The following is a 16,718-nucleotide window of genomic DNA, read 5'->3' as shown; positions in this document are numbered from 1 at the left end:
ATATGAGACTACACTTGTAACACATCACAAAGACCTTAAGCTTTTTGTATATTTTGACTTCATAGAAATAAGGATGTTACTGTGGTGCTATCCATAAAAGCGAAAAATTGACAACTCACTGCCCTTCAATTGGATCTGGGTTAATATAAATTGTGGTACATCCATAAAACAGAATTTTATGTCATACTGCATAGAAATCATGTCATAGAATATTAATTGACATGGAAAATATGTGGTAATTTTATAAATAGGCCATGAAATGGTGTGTGTAAAAGTACCTCATTTTTGTAAAATACATTTGTTGATAGCCTAATAAGATATCCACCAAAATGCTAGCAGTTAATTATCTCTGGGTAGTGGAGTTATGGTTACCTTTCACCTTTTGTACTTTGCTATATGTTTCCAGAAATATTCTACTTCTGCTTTATTGACTACGCCAAAGCCTTTAACTGTGTGGATCACAACAAACTGTGGAAAATTCTTCAAGAGATGGAAATACCAGACCACTTTACCTGCCTCCTGAGAAATCTGTATGCAGGTCAAGAAGCAACAGTTAGAACCGGACATGGAACAACAGACTGGTTCCAAATTAGGAAAGAGTACATCAAGGCTGTATACTGTCACTCTGCTTATTTAACTTATATGCAGAGTACATAATGCAAAATGCTGGGCTGGATGAAGCACAAGCTGGAATCAAGTTTGCTGGGAGAAATATCAATGACCTCAGATATGCAGATAACACCTCCCTTATGGCAGAAAGTGAAGAGGAACTGAAGAGCCTCTTGATAAAAGTGAAAGAGGAGAGTGAAAAAGCTGGTTTAAAACTCAACATTCAAAAAATTATGATCATGGCCTCTGGGCCCATCACTTCATGGCATAGATGGCACCTCACAGATGGGGAAAGAATGGAAACAGTAACAGACTTTATTTTCTTGGGCTCCAAAATCACTGAAGATGGTGACTGCAGCCATGAAATTGCTCCTTGGAAGAAACGTTCTGACCAACCTAGACAGCATATTGAAAAGCAGAGACATTACTTTGCCAACAAAGGTCCATCTTGTCAAAACTATGGTTTTTCTAGTAGTCATGTATGGATGTGAGAGTTGGACCACAAGAAAGCTGAGCACCAAAGAATTGATGCTTTTGAACTGTGGTGTTGGAGAAGACTCTTGAGAGTCCCTTGGACTGCAAGGAGATCCAACCAGTCAATCCTAAAGGGAATCAGTCCTGAATATTCATTGGAAGGACTAATGCTGAAGCTGAAACTCCAATACTTTGGCCACCTGAGGTGAAGAACTGACTCATTGGAAAAGACCCTGATGCTAGGAAAGATTGAAGGCAGGAGGAGAGGGGATGACAGAGGATGAGATGGTTGGATGGCATCACTGACTCGATGGACATGAGTTTGAACAAACCCTGGGACCTGGTGATGGACAAGGAGGCCTGGCGTGATGCAGTCCATGGGGTTGCAAAGAGTCGAACATGACTGAGCAACTGAACTGAACTGAACTGACATGTTTCAAGTGCTCTGCATTGAGAATGTATACTTTGATGATTAGAAAAAGTATTAAATGTTTTGAAGCAGTGTTGAAAATAAACCTCAAAAAGTGGTTTCAGAGACCTGAGACCCTAATTACTCATCTAACAGGAATCTGGTTTGAAGAGATGAGAGTGATATTCAATAAACAGCAAATCATGGGCCCTAAACTTGACTCTGGTTGATTTAAATGTTTCTTCAGAGAGGTGATCTTTACCTGATCCTGTTCGACCCACGATGCCAATCTTCTCCTTGGGTTTGATGGTGAAGGACACTTTCTTCAGGACCAGAGGGAGATTTTCTTGGTACCTCATCTCTGCATTCTCAAAGGTGATCTCTCCTTCCTGTGGCCAGTCAGGGGAGGGAGCTTTGTTCTTAATTCTGGCAGGTGCTTCCAAAGATAGAGTCTGGGGAGACAGAAAAGGCCAGTTCAGACTGACCACAGATTCTAGGGTAGCTGCAAGGTTTTGTCACAGAAGTAAGACCAGGATACCCATAGCAACGGCAGAGACAGCTGCTGCCCTGCTCCCTTGCTGCGAAAGAGTCCCTGGCAGTAAATGCTCATCACCAATAAACCAGACAGAGACAGAGAACAATTGCCTCTACCCTTGGCAGTTTACAATGGCCTTCTATCCCTCTTTAGCCACAGCAGATTTTAGTGGAATTCTTTGAAAACATTCCCCTTGAAACAGAGCTTCATCATTTGAAAATCAATGGCCTAAACTCAAAGGAGCAAAACTAAAATTCATGGAACATTTAATGAGAGCCTAGCACCCTGAGCCATCTCAGTCAATCCAGGAGACTCAGACACTAATCCCAACTCTACCACTAACAGCTGCATGAACTGGATACACCAATTCTTCAATCTTTGTCTTAGTTTCTCATCTGTAAACTCTAGGGACTGGATTAGATGATTTTAGAAATCCATTCCAGCTTAAAAATGCTGTGCTTAATAATTATTGGGTTATTTTGGCCATCTATAGTCACGCCTCCCCATGTTTTTAAAACTCTCTGGCGATTAGTCATGGAGCCTATAGCCTCACAGGGAAGTAAAGGTCAAAGACTGCAGTGCTCTGGTGGGTGGGGCTAGGGACTCAAGTCTAAAACTCTGTGCTGGGACAGGCTTCCAGGTTGTGGACAGGCAGCAGGGAACCAGTTCTCAGGAATGTGATTGATTTGTGCAAAGTACACTCTGTACCACAGCTGACCATCACCCTGACCTTTCCAGCAAGAGACCCACACCAATAGTGATATTAAATCAAACACAACATATACAGTCACAAATTTCCCACAGACAATTTGGGTGCCCAAAGAGCACCCAGCCAAGAGGCTCATGTATAAACATAAACGGCTATTAGCAGATTTATCAGATAGCTATCTGCCATTCTTCCTGATAATAATCATTTATAAGTTTAAGAAATATCCTACGACTGATCAGGTTCATTGCCAAAACAAACCAGTGGGACATGTCTCTGCTAGAAAAAGCAGTTACATTAACATACTAGTTCTCAGTGAAAGGGCAGTTCTTCAAAACAGTGTTTGTAAGTCAATATTCTAGTTGGAAGTTGGAATGTATTCTGCGCATGTAAATAATGATATAAATGAAAATAAAGTCTCTGGGCAGTTTGCAAAATAGGTAACTCCTGAGAAATGAGTTCAACATGAGAATGTTAACTACTCAAGACTCTGCTTCTCTCTACAGAAAATTGCTTTCAGACTTTGAACTAGGAGGAAGACACCACCGCACTGCAGGACTGCAGAGGTTCCTGGGGGAAGGTGGGAAGAGCTGGATCATCTCAGTACCAATGCAGTTAACTGGTTTCTGAACTGTGAACACAGTATAGAATTAGGCATGGGGCCTTTGAAACTCCTGAAGTCTGGGTCCTATCTCAAACCTATTGCATCAGAATCTTTAGAGATGAGGCCAATGTTAGTCTTTGCCTCAAGCTCTGTACGGGATTCTGATGGCCATCCCTGGTTAAGAACCAAATGAACTAGACTAAGACTTGAAATAACACCTGGTTTTAAATAGTATAAGGAAAATATTACATTAGTCTGCTTAACTGAATTAATGAGGTTAGGAACACTTTGGAAATTAGATGATGAATGTAAGTTCTCAATCAGACCACAATTCACAAATACACTTAGAAAATCTTATGATATTCTCTTCGCATTCCATGCATACTGGAGAGATGCTGCCTCTCCTGTGGGACAAGATGAGGCAGAAAATAAGCATCTTCCTGGGACATTTATTCCAGGCGGTAAGAGGGTAAAACTGCAGCAGAAGGCCTGCAGGAGCCTGACCTTGATGTAGTGGTCGATCCTCTCCACTGAGGTGAAGCGAGCTTCTGTCTCTGATGCCAGTCTGACAGTAAACTGGAACAGCCCTGTCAACTGATCATGGAAAACAACAATTCAAGAGAGAATTTATTATTATTATACACCAAGGGAATGCCAGCAAACCTCCTTCACCTCAGGGATCACAACTCAATTGTGAGAACTAACTGTGGATAGACAGCAGCTGGCTTTAGGGACCAAACCATTCTTTAACTGTTTAAAACAATGCCTAAGAGCCCCCAGTCAACTGCAACTCTCAGGGAATCCAGGTGGCACTGCAGTACTGGCACTAACTTTTCTATACCTAAAGGCTTTCTGTCTGTTTTTACATTTCCAGAAATTCAGCTGTAGCTGAATAACTTCTGGGCTTCATAATTGTACCTATACCTGGATATAGCAGCCACAATAAATGGAGACTGTATCAGCCTGTGAGCAGCAGTGAGAATGCTTCCAGGAAGGTCAACAGAAATGAGGCTGGGCCAAAACTGAATGCAGAGCCCCAGTCTGTGTACCCCAGACTGAGTACTCTGAAACAGAAGTATATATAACACAGATTTCTCCCACCCCCAACCCCCAGCCCTCCAAGAATCAAGTTAAGTCTGCAAGACATGGACAAATACCTTTGAGTATCTGTAAAGATATAGATCTCTTCTTAGGTTTCCTCTGGCCACTTATTTTTATCTTTCCAATATAGAAAAATGTCAAACATATACAAGAATAGAGAGGACAGTATAATGGGCTCCCACGTATCAAACATTCATCTTAAAAAAATTATCAACTTACAACCAGCATTGTTTCATCTGTACCACCCCATCCTTCCATAGATCTGGAATCAAATCTCATATAGCCTAAGTCTTATCCATAAATACTTCAGCTTCTATCTCTCTAAAATATAAAAATCTCTTTGAAAACCATTACCACATCTTAAAAAAGTTAGTAACAATTCTTTATCATCTTTAACTATCTAGTCAGTGCTAAGTTCCCTGCTGTTCTCTGAGCTATTTGAAGACCTTCAATCATCCCTAAGAACCAAAAAGGTTTATGTATATAACAGTACTGGGAAAATTTGGGGCCTGAAAATAAAACACACAAAAGTAGTATATTGAGGATATGTGTTTCTTAGAAGACTAGGAAGAGGCCAGAGAAGAAAGGTTAGTGAAGACATAAATCTACAATTAAGAAACAATTTTCAAAATCTGTTTATTTAAGAAAAAACAGTACCTACTTCATAAACACATGCAACAGAGTTAAACCCCTTTATTCCCATAAAGTCAACCTTTAGCATTCGTGGGGAATTGGTTCCAGGATTCTGTCAAAAATCCAAGAATGCTCAGGTCCCTTATATAAAATGGCCTAGTAATTGCCTACAACCTACAGACATTCTCCTGTATCCTTTAAGTCATCTCTAGATTACTTATAATACCTAATGCAATGTAAGGACTTGGTAAATAGTTATAAATACAATGCACTACATAAATAGTTGTACATCTATAGTAAATACAGTTTTCGGAACTATCTGGAATTTTCCCTCCCAAATATCTTTGATCTGCAGTTGGTTGACGCTATGGACGCAGAACTTGGGGATGTGGAGGGCTGACTGTGTTCCAGTCCACAGTGCTACTGCCAAAGCAGATGGGGAGAAGCTCTAGGAGCCAGAGGTAAAATGACAGCTTAGGGCAGAGTCGCCTACCAGGCCTCTCCTAGGCCAACGTATGAGAAAGACAATGCCCTCATCCCAAAGACTAACCTGCACAGCATAGGAGATGGCAAGCCCTGCGTAGGCCGGGGGAATCTTCCCATGCATGAGAACAATCATCAGCCCAGTGGTGGTGATCAGGGCAATGCTGATTAGGTCCAGCCGCACCGCCAGCCACCGCATCGCACAAGTGAACAGGAAGAAAGGACTCTGGTTGTTATCCAGTAGCTCCTGGTACCTGTGAGGAAGACAGAACACCTAATAAAGTAAGTAAAGTACCACACAACCCCAGTCATGGAGGATGCCGAAGTACTGGTGAGTTCTGGGTAGAGGGCTAATACTAAAGTATAATAACACTGCTTGTAACCAGGAGAGTGATATGGAAACTTAAGGAGTGCAGAGTATTCCAGGCTCCACACACAGGAAGACATGGGGGTTTTCTAGTTTTACCCTTTGAAAGAAACATATTCAAGTTACTAGGAAAAACATATCTACTTCAACAGCACCAGGAAAGCAGGGGGGAAGAAGACCAAATAAAGAGGCTGTTTAAGCTTTAGAGAATTGTTTTAGGTCAGTGGTCATTTTCTTGAGGAAAGAGAGGTTACAAATGCAAACTGCAGAAATGGCACAAGAGCAGCAAAAAGACTCTTGGACTGAATACGAGAAAGTGGAAACGGTCTGCTGACATACTTGTTTCCCAAGGCCATGGAGCAGAGAACCAGAGCAGTGAGTGAGTTAAACCAGAACAGATAGACCGAGCCAACCTTTGTCACTGCAGGAAGGAGACCTCTGTCATCAGGGGTCCTAGAGAGCAGCTCTCACCCCACCTGAGGGTCTGGGGTCACACACAACTAGAACTCCAGAGTGGAAGGCCTGGGTAGGCAAAGATACTTTGCCTTAAAGAAAATCCCTTTCCTCCTTATAAGAAGATATGTGCACTTTAGAGAAAATTTAGGAAACACAGTAAAAAATAGGGAAATGTAAAATTCCAGTACTCTCACCACTCAGCTAAAACCAGAATCCATATTCTGCTGCATTTCCTCCTGGTATTTTTTCCAATGCCCTCACGTTTATTTGGGTACATACCTACACATGTACACGGTCAACATATTTTACTCTTTGTTTTGCTTAAAGTTAGCATACATTTTTCAGAATTATTTAACCAACCTTTCTATCCTAGAGTTACTTTTTAATGTTAATTACTTAATTTTTGGAATGAACTATATACTCTATAAGACAGAATATTCACAAGGTACAAAAGGTTTTACCATGAAAAGTCAGTCTTTCTCCTGCCCTCCTCCAGCTACTCACTTCCACTGTCCAGTGGCAGCTGTTAGTTTCCTGTGTGTTCTTTCAGATATTCTAAATGTTACACACACATATTTAAAGGGAGCAAACTATACGTGCACATCTGTATCTTGCTCTTTCATCTAATATAACTTGGAGATCAATCCACATCAATACCTAGGAAACAGTCTCATTCTTTTTAGGGGTCACATAATATTCCATTATATGGGGACACCACAGCCTATTTAACCAGTCCTCTACTGAAGGACATTTAGTCTAGTTCAACCTCTAGTAAACATACATCTCCACAATGACTATATAAGTACAGAAATTTCTCACACGAACAATATTAACAACTAAATGTCAATTTATTGTCTATGAATATCTTACTTTTCCAAGAAAAAAAAAAGGAGCAAAACTCTGTCAAATATAGTCATTCAGAACTGAAAGCTAATAAAGACTCCAAATCTGTTTTTGTCTTCCCATTTGCTCAGAAGGGAGTTCCACCAAGCAAGTGAATCTTAATCAGCAGAGATCATTAAATCACTAATACTCTTAGTAATGAGCTTTATAATCCCCAATTTTGACTTTGAAAGGCTTCTTAAACTCTCATTAAATGCTGAGATGTTGGCTCCCTGATGAGCCCTCTGGCCCCCATGGAACTAACCTGTGCAGAAATTCCTGCCCTTTGTTGTAGGCGTGGATGGTGGCAAGGCCCTGTATGCTGGATGTGATGTGGGAGAGGAAAGGTGACTGCGTGATATTATCCAGACGCTTCAGCTCTCGGATCAGGACCCTGGAGAGAGAAAGAGTTCTGTGTCAGAGGGGTGGACTGGCAACTCTGGCTTCACCCTTTGCACTGAAAGATACAAAGACTTCCTGTTTACCTGGAGACAATGTGCAGAATTGAAAAGAGGATGACCAGGGGCCCTACTGCCACGAGGAACCACGGGAAAACTCCTGCGATCATTCCAACACAGAAGAACACCAAGATGACGTTCTGAATGAACATCTCAGCCTGGAACGGCAGGCGCACGTCGACTGGGGAAACAGTAAAGGAACATGTGTCAAATGCTGGGATCCACAAACAGCCAGAATTTTTAAAAAAACAAAAAGAGGCTCACAAAAAGCCATATCTGAAATTTGTGACTTTTTTGGTCTTTTAAACAGTCTGATCAAATAAAAATCTGGTAATGTAGTTGCTCTAATTTTTCTTGTCCCAAGAGCATTTAAGTGATCTTTCTCACCTGTGCCCTCTTTTTGGTTCACTGTGTTGCCCAACCCCCTTAAACATTTTTCCACTTTGCAAAGTAATATATGTTTGCTATAAAATATTTGGAAAATAAATATGCAAAAAATTAAATAAACATAGTCTTATTCTTACAAATATGTATGAACTGCTGCTAACATTTAAGAAACTTTTCATTGAAAATTTTAAACATACACAAAAATTGTAAACATACACAAAAACTGGAAGAGTATAGAACCTCTAAGAGTTAACATTTTCTTCGCCCATTTTGGACATCTCCTCCCCCCACCTATTTTCATACAAATCTGAGACATGTTGATACCACTGATTTTCATCAGTCTCTTTTCTATTCATCTGTGCGTATGTGAGTTTAATACAAATGTGATCATATCACACACATGTGTATCACTGTTTTGTGATGGTTTTGATCTCTTGTTACCTCTGGCCATAGCTATACATTGGCCTATCAACATCTGAAACAAATTCTTTCTATGGAGGCAGCACAGTAAGTAGTTAAAAACATTAGTTCTGGGGTCAAAAAGATCTGAGCTCAATTCACAGCCTGCTATTTAATAGTTGTGCAATCTTGAGCAAGTCAACCTTCCTAGATATCAGCTTTCTCATGCATTTGGTGGGTGAAATGATACCCACACCTCACAGGGCTGCTATGATGGCTAGGATAATGCATGTAAAACTGCTTGTAACACAGTAAGCCCTCAAAAAATGTCAGGTAGCATCACTATTATTATAGGCTATGGGAGTACAGTTGACCTTTGAATAACATGGGGGTTAGAGACACAGACCCTCCATGCAGTGAAAAATCTGTATGTAATCTACAGTCAGCCCTCCATAGATGTGGTTCCTCATCCACAGTTTCATATCCACAGACTCAACCAACCTTTTGTTCAAGGGTCAAGTGTATTTAAGTTCTGGTGCTGGCACAGCCCATGAAGCATTCAGCATCCAGCAAACCTGTCAAGAGATTGTATGTGTCCAGGAACCTACGCACCACCAAGTAAATATGTCTTTTGGACTCTCAAACACCCTGTCCAAAGCCTTTATGATCAGCACTCTGAACTGGTTTTCAGGTTAAATAAGATTAAATAAGAGCTCACATGAAAGATGAAAAATCAGATAGGTCCTTAGCCTAAAGAGAAATTGCAAAGTGGAGAAATTGCCATGTGGAGAAAATGCCCAAGCTAACATGTTCCTGATGCAAACATTGCAGTCACTGTGCTGGGTGGTTCGTGCTCTGGAGCACAATAGAGAGAAGCAGTGAGAAATACCTTCATCCATGTCTTTGGAAAACCTGTTGAGAATTCTTCCCGTGGGGGTAGTGTCAAAAAACTTCATAGGGCTTCGAAGGATTCTTCGGAAAAGCTCATCATGGAGTCGGGAGGAGGCTCGCAATGTGCCCTGAGGAGCAGAGTACAGAGCAATCAGAGACCCAGGACTCAGCAGGCTCAGAACCCACTCCACGGGTCCAAAGCCAGAGAAGGGAAAGTGGCTGTGGAGGAAGGAGGTGGCTAACCAGAAAGGGCTGAGGCTGACGGGATGCAGGTCACTTCGGCAAGAGGCATCCTGCTTCAGAGGAGCTCTCCAACTCAGAATAAACCCTAGAGGTGCCAGGCAGAAGCCTGACCACACAGCCACCAGTGAGAAGAGGAGCAGAGGCCCCAGTGCATACCTTGACAAAGACCACTCCACGAATGGCTTTCAGGATCAGCATGACTGCCATGGAGAGGGCGTAGATGCTGGCATAGTAGTGCATGAGAGGATTGTCCTTCATGCTGTTGCTCACAGATGTCCTGTTTTCTTGAGTCACAGTCGTGTTCTGTTTGGAAGCAAGGTTCTGTGAGGCAAGACCCTTAGGGACATCCAAGAAGCCCTTGTCAGGGCCACTCTTGGCTCAAGGCAGGGTACAGGAAACAAACTCTGGGAGCTGGTGGAGACAAACACAAGGCAGGCTTTGCCTGTTCCCCTCTCTTCTCTAATGACAACAGACAGCCTATAGATGTGCTCCTGGTAAGCGCTACTGCTCTGTGAGTTGGTCAGGGAGCAACTACCTGGTGAGGTTACATTAGGGACTCATCTCTTTAATCCTGGGTAATCTTTGTTAATTACCTCTTTTAACAGAAAAGTAGAGCACTTTCCCTAAGAAGAGCCAGGAAATATGAAGAGATGGCCATATTATTAGACGTACAATTTTCCCATCAATGAGGAATCTTACCCCACTTCCTTGCTTGATCCAGTAACTCAACCACCAGTTGCTGAAAGCGGTGCTGCCCACATTCAGCATGAAAAGGGACAGAATGACCAGGAACGCCAAAGGGCCCCCAGCAGCCTGGATGTAGACACCATACACTGACCAGGGCACAGAACCCTGCCCCTTCTCTTCCATTTGCACGAGCTGCCCTAGGTGAGGAAGAGAAATGTGAATTCAGAAAGGAAAAGCTGCTTTTCTAAAAGGAAGTCATCTGTAGAAGAGTAGAACCAAAGAGAGCCTACAGTTTCACAGAGCTCTAGGTTTGAATTATTTCTCCCTTTCCAGGAGCATTCATTTATCCATTTAATATCTATCTATGCTAAGTCACTTCAGTCGTTTCCGACTCTGTGCGACCCCATAGACGGCAGCCCACCAGGCTCCCCCGTCCCTGGGATTCTCTAGGCAAGAACACTGGAGTGGGCTGCCATTTCCTTCTCCAATGCATGAAAGTGAAAAGTGAAAGTGAAGTCGCTCAGTCGTGTCCGACTCTTAGCGACCCCATGGATTGCAGCCTAACAGGCTCCTCCGTCCATGGGATTTTCCAAGCAAGAGTACTGGAGTGGGGTGCCATTGCCTTCTCCGTAATATCTATCTACTAGGTACCTATTATGAACCAGGCCCAGGAATAAGCCCTGGAGAGGCAAAGAGGATTAAGACCAGGTTCTTGGCTCAGATCATCCACATATAGATAAATAAGTACAAAATTATAGTAAAATGTGCTAACCCCAATGCTGGAACTACTTGCAGGGCAGCATGGGAACATTCAGGAAGTGTACCTAACCTACTTGGGGGAGCTGTGAGGGGCTTAGCAGGGAGGTTCCAGGTGAGACTTTCTATGTAGTCCATATTGTGTCTTTTTTTTTTTTTTAGCTGCACAGCATGACTCGGATTTTAGTTCCCCTATCAGGGTTGAACCTACACCCTCTGCAATCAAAGTGTGGAGTCCTACCCACTAGACTGCAGGTGAAAGGTAAGCCAGAGTCAGCCAGGTGGGGAAATGGTAGGCATAGGTGTGAGGAAACAGGAAATCAGTATACACAGATATCCAATTCAGCATGGCTAGAATATTCTGTGTGCCTAAGGAGTGGCAGGAGATAAGGCTGATTAAGCAGGCTGTGGTCAGAGGATAAAGGTATTTGAACATTATCCTTCAGATAAGAACTTCTCAAGAGAACAGGCTACAGGGGTGTAGAGATTTGACTCCCAGCCCTACTGTAGGAGATGGGACTGGAATGGCCAGACCAGCCACCTCACGCAGCCTCTTCCATGCATCCCAGCATCTCAGACAAAGAATGGATTTTCTATGTGTGCCACATCATGAAAAAGATTTAAAAAATGCTGCTTTGAAACTGGGAAGGCACTGAACAGCCTCAAGCCCCAGGCAGTTGGCTGGTCTCCTGTTTTTAACTAGATCTCCTAGTTGTTCATGTGGAAGACAGATTTAAAAGGAGGCAACTGTAACAGTCTCGGTGGGAGATGATAAAGGTCAGAATGGGGTTATTTTCTTGGGTTCCAAAATCACTGCAGATGGTGACTGCAGCCATGAAATTAAGATGCTTGCTCCTTGAAAGCAAAGCTATGACGAACCTAGACAGCATATTAAAAAGCAGAGACATTACTCTGCTGACAAAGGTCTATCTAGTCAAAGCTACAGTTTTTCTAGTAGTCATGTATGGACATGAGAGTTGGACCATAAAGAAAGCTGAGCACCGAAGAATTGATGCTTTTGAACTGTGGTGTTGGAGAAGACTCTTGAGAGTCCCCTGGACAGTAAGGAGATCAAACCACTCAATCCTAAAGGAAATCAGTCCTGAATACTCATTGGAAGGACTGATGCTAAAGCTGAAGCTCCAACACTTTGGCCACCTGATGTGAAGAACGGACTCATTGGAAAAGACCCTGATGCTGGGAAAGACTGAAGGCAGGAGAAGGAGATGATAGAGGATGAGATGGGTGGGTGGTATCACTGACTTGATGGACATGAGTTTGAGTAAGCTTCAGGAGTTGGTGATGGACAGAGAAGCCTGGTGTGCTGCAGTCCATGGGATCACAAGAGTCGGGCACAACTGAGCAACTGAACTGACTGACTGAAAACCAGGGTTGTGGCCATGGGGATGGAGTATTCAGGAAGTAAATTCAGTAGGATGGGGTAGCTGGCTGTGGGAGGAAAAAAAACATTTAAGGATATTTCCTAGGGGCTCCCTGGACTGGTCGGGAGATTGATGTTGACAAGAGAATACAGAGAAAGCCCCACCTCTTTATCACATATGCTGTGCAATTATCTTGGAACACGCCGCACAGGCCTCGAGCACTTTATGATGAGAGTCTCTAGATCACATGTCCCCTAAAGACAATTTGTTTTTTTCCTACTGCCTGCGGCAGGAATTGACAGATGTCTCAGCCTTCTGTGCTGTGTTTGCTTTGTGAGAGTAAGGTATCTCCAATCACACCTGAATTCAAGAGCTCATACAGGGCTTATTAAAAGAAAGAAAAGAATCAGTATGGTCAACTCCTAACACCCAATGTCTGCCGCAGTTTTAAGACCAAGAAAATGAAAACAACACGGCAAACCAGAAAAAAAGTCCTGAATTCAACATGTCAGGTGAGAAGGTAACACAGAAGAAATAACTTTAAAACAGGAATGCATTTCTATTTATTATTTACAAAAGTGAAAATGCCTAAGGTATTGCAAACAGCTTCTCCAACTCTCAAGATTTGTTTTGGTTGATAAGATGAAGGGTTTAAAAAACAGGACCAAGGAGTCTGGATAGGAAAATCAAGTAGGAAAAATCTTGGCTGTAACTCTTCACCACAGCCCTGCTGGTGCCTGCTTGGGACAAGCCAAGGAGTGATCATTGTACCAGAGGAGGGGGCAAAGGGGGGTTAACTGAGGATGTGGGCATTCTTAGAGCTGGCATGCCTTTGCTTTGGTTGGCATGACTTTTAAAGAGGAGAGATGAATCACAGGAAAGAAAGGTATACCTCTATCCATGATTCAATTTTTCCATAAAGATGACTCAGCTATGACTACCTACACCTCACTCCACCCTGCATAGCAAAAAAAGGCATAGAAGTAAAGGTCATTTTTATTGCCTTGGTCTATGTGAGCAAACAGAAGTTGCCTCATGGTCTCCCAATAATCATATAAGAATCTTGTTATTCTAGAAATAAAAGGCCAGGTGTTCCACAACAGGCAGCATGAATTGCTACATGGCATAATTTCTGATAAACTTTAATGACACACTTTACATCATCTTTCTGCACTGCTGTACTGGCGCTCATGAATGCCCTGGCTGGCTGATGACCTCAAGAGCATCATCAATGCCAAAAAGAGAGGCAAGCACCATGTTCTTACTAGTCCATGTGCCACAATCATCATCAGGCTTTTGACTTGATGGTGAAGTGTGGTTATACTGGCAAATTTAACTGATGATCACAGGGCTGGGAAAATTGCTGTGAACCTCATGGGCAGGTTAAACAAGTGAGGAGGGATCAGCCTCAGATATGATGGGCAACTCAAATACGTGGAAAAATGGGAGCCCCCATCCCATCATTTTCATTGTACTGACAATCTCATCTGGCATCATGGACCATGAAAAAGCAAGTGTGTGAAAACATTCTAGAGGGAAAACCATGGGATCCTTTTTCTAGGGATGTAATACATATATGCAAATAAAATGCCAAAACAAAACAAAAGCAAAAACTTTAATGACAATTCTCAAAAAGGTTCATTACCTTCCTCTGGCTTCACTGCTTTCTCCTTCTTTACTGATCCTGTTTTAGGACCCTTGTCTTGTGTTTTCTTCTGTGAACCACTGGTCTCCTTTTTTGAATTAATCTAATGAAAAAAAAAAGTGTCTCTAGTTATCATGATATGGCCATTCAGATAAATGTCCAAAGGACATGTTAGCAAATGCATTCATGGAGTTGCTGCTCTTATTGAAAAGAGACACGTCCAACTTCTTAAAAGTTAACTTATGTAACTTCCCTAACTCCTGACATCTTTGAGGTCCGGGTTCCGGCCATTCCATAGACCCTGCTCTCCCCAAAGTACCTAAAGACCTAAATTCCAAACACAGTAGACTTTATGCTATTCTTATCCACTCTAACTTGTGCAAAGTATCAGCTGGATGACATCTATAAAGAGTCTAAGCCAGTAATTGGGACACAGTCGGTGCTAGTTAATAAGTGCCAAGTTGGCAGCCAAGACACCATGGATAATTTTCAAATGTATGCAGGATTTAATGTCTCTTCCCTGCCACATTATTCATTTGATTATTAAGAAAGGAGCTTTCATAACGCTCTGGTTAGGATTTAATTGAGTTTAAGAAATTAAGTTATGATTGAACAATAGCACACACTGAGCCCACATCCTTCTTGTCATTGCCTTACTGATGAATTCTCAGTGGCAGAAGATCTTGGTTCTCTAGTCCCTCAGTCCTTCCCTCCTAGAACAGAACCAGTGTGTGGACTAAAGCATAGTAATCTGGTCATTGTAAAACAGGGCCCCTGCCAGTAAGACACAGACAATGAGTTCAGCAGAGATTTCTCCATCATTCACTATGGTAACATCTGTCTCTCACTAGAAAGACACACACATACACACACCATGCAAATCTTACCTCAACTGGGGGTGTCTCTCCCAGCAACAGGTTGTTAAAAATAGTAGCATAATCACCATTTAGATTCATCAATTCCTCATGAGTGCCTCTTTCTGTAATACAGCCCTCTTTCATGAAGATCACTTCATCACAGTCAGCCAGGTACTGGAGACAAAGACAGGGACAATGTAGTGTGGTTGATTATTTGTGCAAATACATCCAAACCCCTACACCTTACTTCCGCAGGTCTCACCTGGAGGTGACCAAGCCCCCCCAGGGGACATTTGGCAATATCTGGAGACATTTTTGATTGTTACAATGGGGGGGTGGGTACTACTGCCATCTGGTAGATAGATGCCAGGGATGCACAGGACAGGCCCCCACAATAGAGAGCTAAGACTGAGAACTCCTGCTTTAATTTCTCCTGTCTTGTGATATAGTTCAAAAAGCAGGTTCTCCAGTTTTTGATATAAATCTGCTGATGAAGCCACACAGTCTTATATTAAACTTTACATCCCTTTACTAGATGCAGAAGTACACATAATTATACTTTCTGTGGCAGAACAGGGGGTTAGTCCCCTAAACTTGACAACATAAGCAAAGCAGATGGCAACCTCCTTGAGCTGCTCTCTGAAGTGGCTGCTTGTTATGGAATGACAGAGTGAGAAGAGCTTGTTTCTCCTAAACAGTACCCACTCACATATAGATGTTAACAGAATGCTTTCCAAACTATCTCTTACCCAGACTCCATTTTCAGCCTATTCCTCTTAGCCCTTTTACTTACTGATTTATATGCAGAAGCTAACATGCTCCAAGGATCTCTGATTCAGATGGCCATCTGGTACAACAAGCTTTATTGGTACAATGAGCCAGGAGGCTATTTGCTGAGGAAGGGAACACCATGATTCCAGGGACTTCAAGGAGCCCCATGAAGGTACCTGGACCAAGCCCACCTCCCTGTTTCTCCCTACTCAAGTCAAGGTGGGTAGCCTGGGGAAGGAAGCACATACCTGTAATTGGTGGGTAATGAACAGAACCGTCTTGGACTTGAGATGCTTCTGGATAGCACTGTTGAAGATGTGGTTGCCCACGTGGGCGTCTAAGGCACTGAGGGGGTCGTCCAGGATGTAGATGTCTCGGTCACTATACAAGGCCCGGGCGAGGCTGATCCTCTGGCGTTGCCCGCCACTCAGGTTGGCTCCTCGCTCACCAATCTACAGGAGCCCAGAAAGCACAAGGAAGTCTCCAGTTCAAGTCCAGAACAACACTCAGTGGTTGCCTCAGTCACCTCTCCTCTCTTCCACCCAAACCAGCTCCTTCTCTTCATTTCCCCACCTGGATGGAATGCCAATGTATCCTGTAGGGCCCACACCAGAACTGGGGGTATCAGCCCAATGCCTCGTCCTCTGCCACAACCATCTGGTTACTAACCAATCCTGTGTCTGAGCCTTACCACATCCTCTGGATGCCCCACTACAATCCATTCTCCATGGGCAGAATGACTTTATCAAATTACAAAGCTGACCATCTTGCTTAGTCCTAAAGGACAGAATCTAAGCCCCCAGATATGGCTGACAAAGCAGGCCCTTTACCAACTGGCTTTCTAGCAACTCTTAGCCTCCACTGTCAATGCCCCTTCTATACCCTGGGATCTGAGCAGGTGTGTCTGCTCAGTTACATTGGTGTCCATTATGAACACGCATGACTACTGTCATGCCTTCTCCTGTACTTGTCTGCTCAGTTCT

At 42.9% G+C, this 16,718-nt stretch overlaps 2 protein-coding genes across 5 annotated transcripts in view; both read right to left on the bottom strand.

The window, feature by feature from the left end:
* ABCC5 (ATP binding cassette subfamily C member 5) overlaps positions 1–16,718 on the bottom strand; it is an 81,833-nt gene that overhangs the window by 18,802 nt on the left and 46,313 nt on the right. For all 4 annotated transcript variants that reach the window (XM_055568923.1, XM_055568922.1, XM_055568924.1 and 1 more), the window contains exons 15-25: positions 15,984–16,187; positions 14,995–15,138; positions 14,108–14,210; positions 10,337–10,521; positions 9,794–9,940; positions 9,393–9,522; positions 7,745–7,898; positions 7,525–7,653; positions 5,622–5,808; positions 3,842–3,931; positions 1,755–1,944 (exon numbers count right to left, since the gene is read on the bottom strand). In XM_055568923.1, coding sequence (XP_055424898.1) covers positions 1,755–1,944; positions 3,842–3,931; positions 5,622–5,808; positions 7,525–7,653; positions 7,745–7,898; positions 9,393–9,522; positions 9,794–9,940; positions 10,337–10,521; positions 14,108–14,210; positions 14,995–15,138; positions 15,984–16,187 — 1,663 coding nt within the window. The remainder of the gene's footprint in view (positions 1–1,754; positions 1,945–3,841; positions 3,932–5,621; positions 5,809–7,524; positions 7,654–7,744; positions 7,899–9,392; positions 9,523–9,793; positions 9,941–10,336; positions 10,522–14,107; positions 14,211–14,994; positions 15,139–15,983; positions 16,188–16,718) is intronic.
* Positions 1–16,718, bottom strand: part of PARL (presenilin associated rhomboid like) — a 138,088-nt gene that overhangs the window by 110,494 nt on the left and 10,876 nt on the right. The gene's annotated exons all lie outside the window — the stretch shown is intronic.

The sequence above is a fragment of the Bubalus kerabau genome, chromosome 2 (genome assembly GCF_029407905.1).
Source record: "Bubalus kerabau isolate K-KA32 ecotype Philippines breed swamp buffalo chromosome 2, PCC_UOA_SB_1v2, whole genome shotgun sequence".
In the NCBI taxonomy this organism is placed as follows: domain Eukaryota; kingdom Metazoa; phylum Chordata; class Mammalia; order Artiodactyla; family Bovidae; genus Bubalus; species Bubalus kerabau.
Note: the sequence above shows the minus strand (reverse complement) of the source record. Positions and strands in the feature narration are given on the sequence as shown.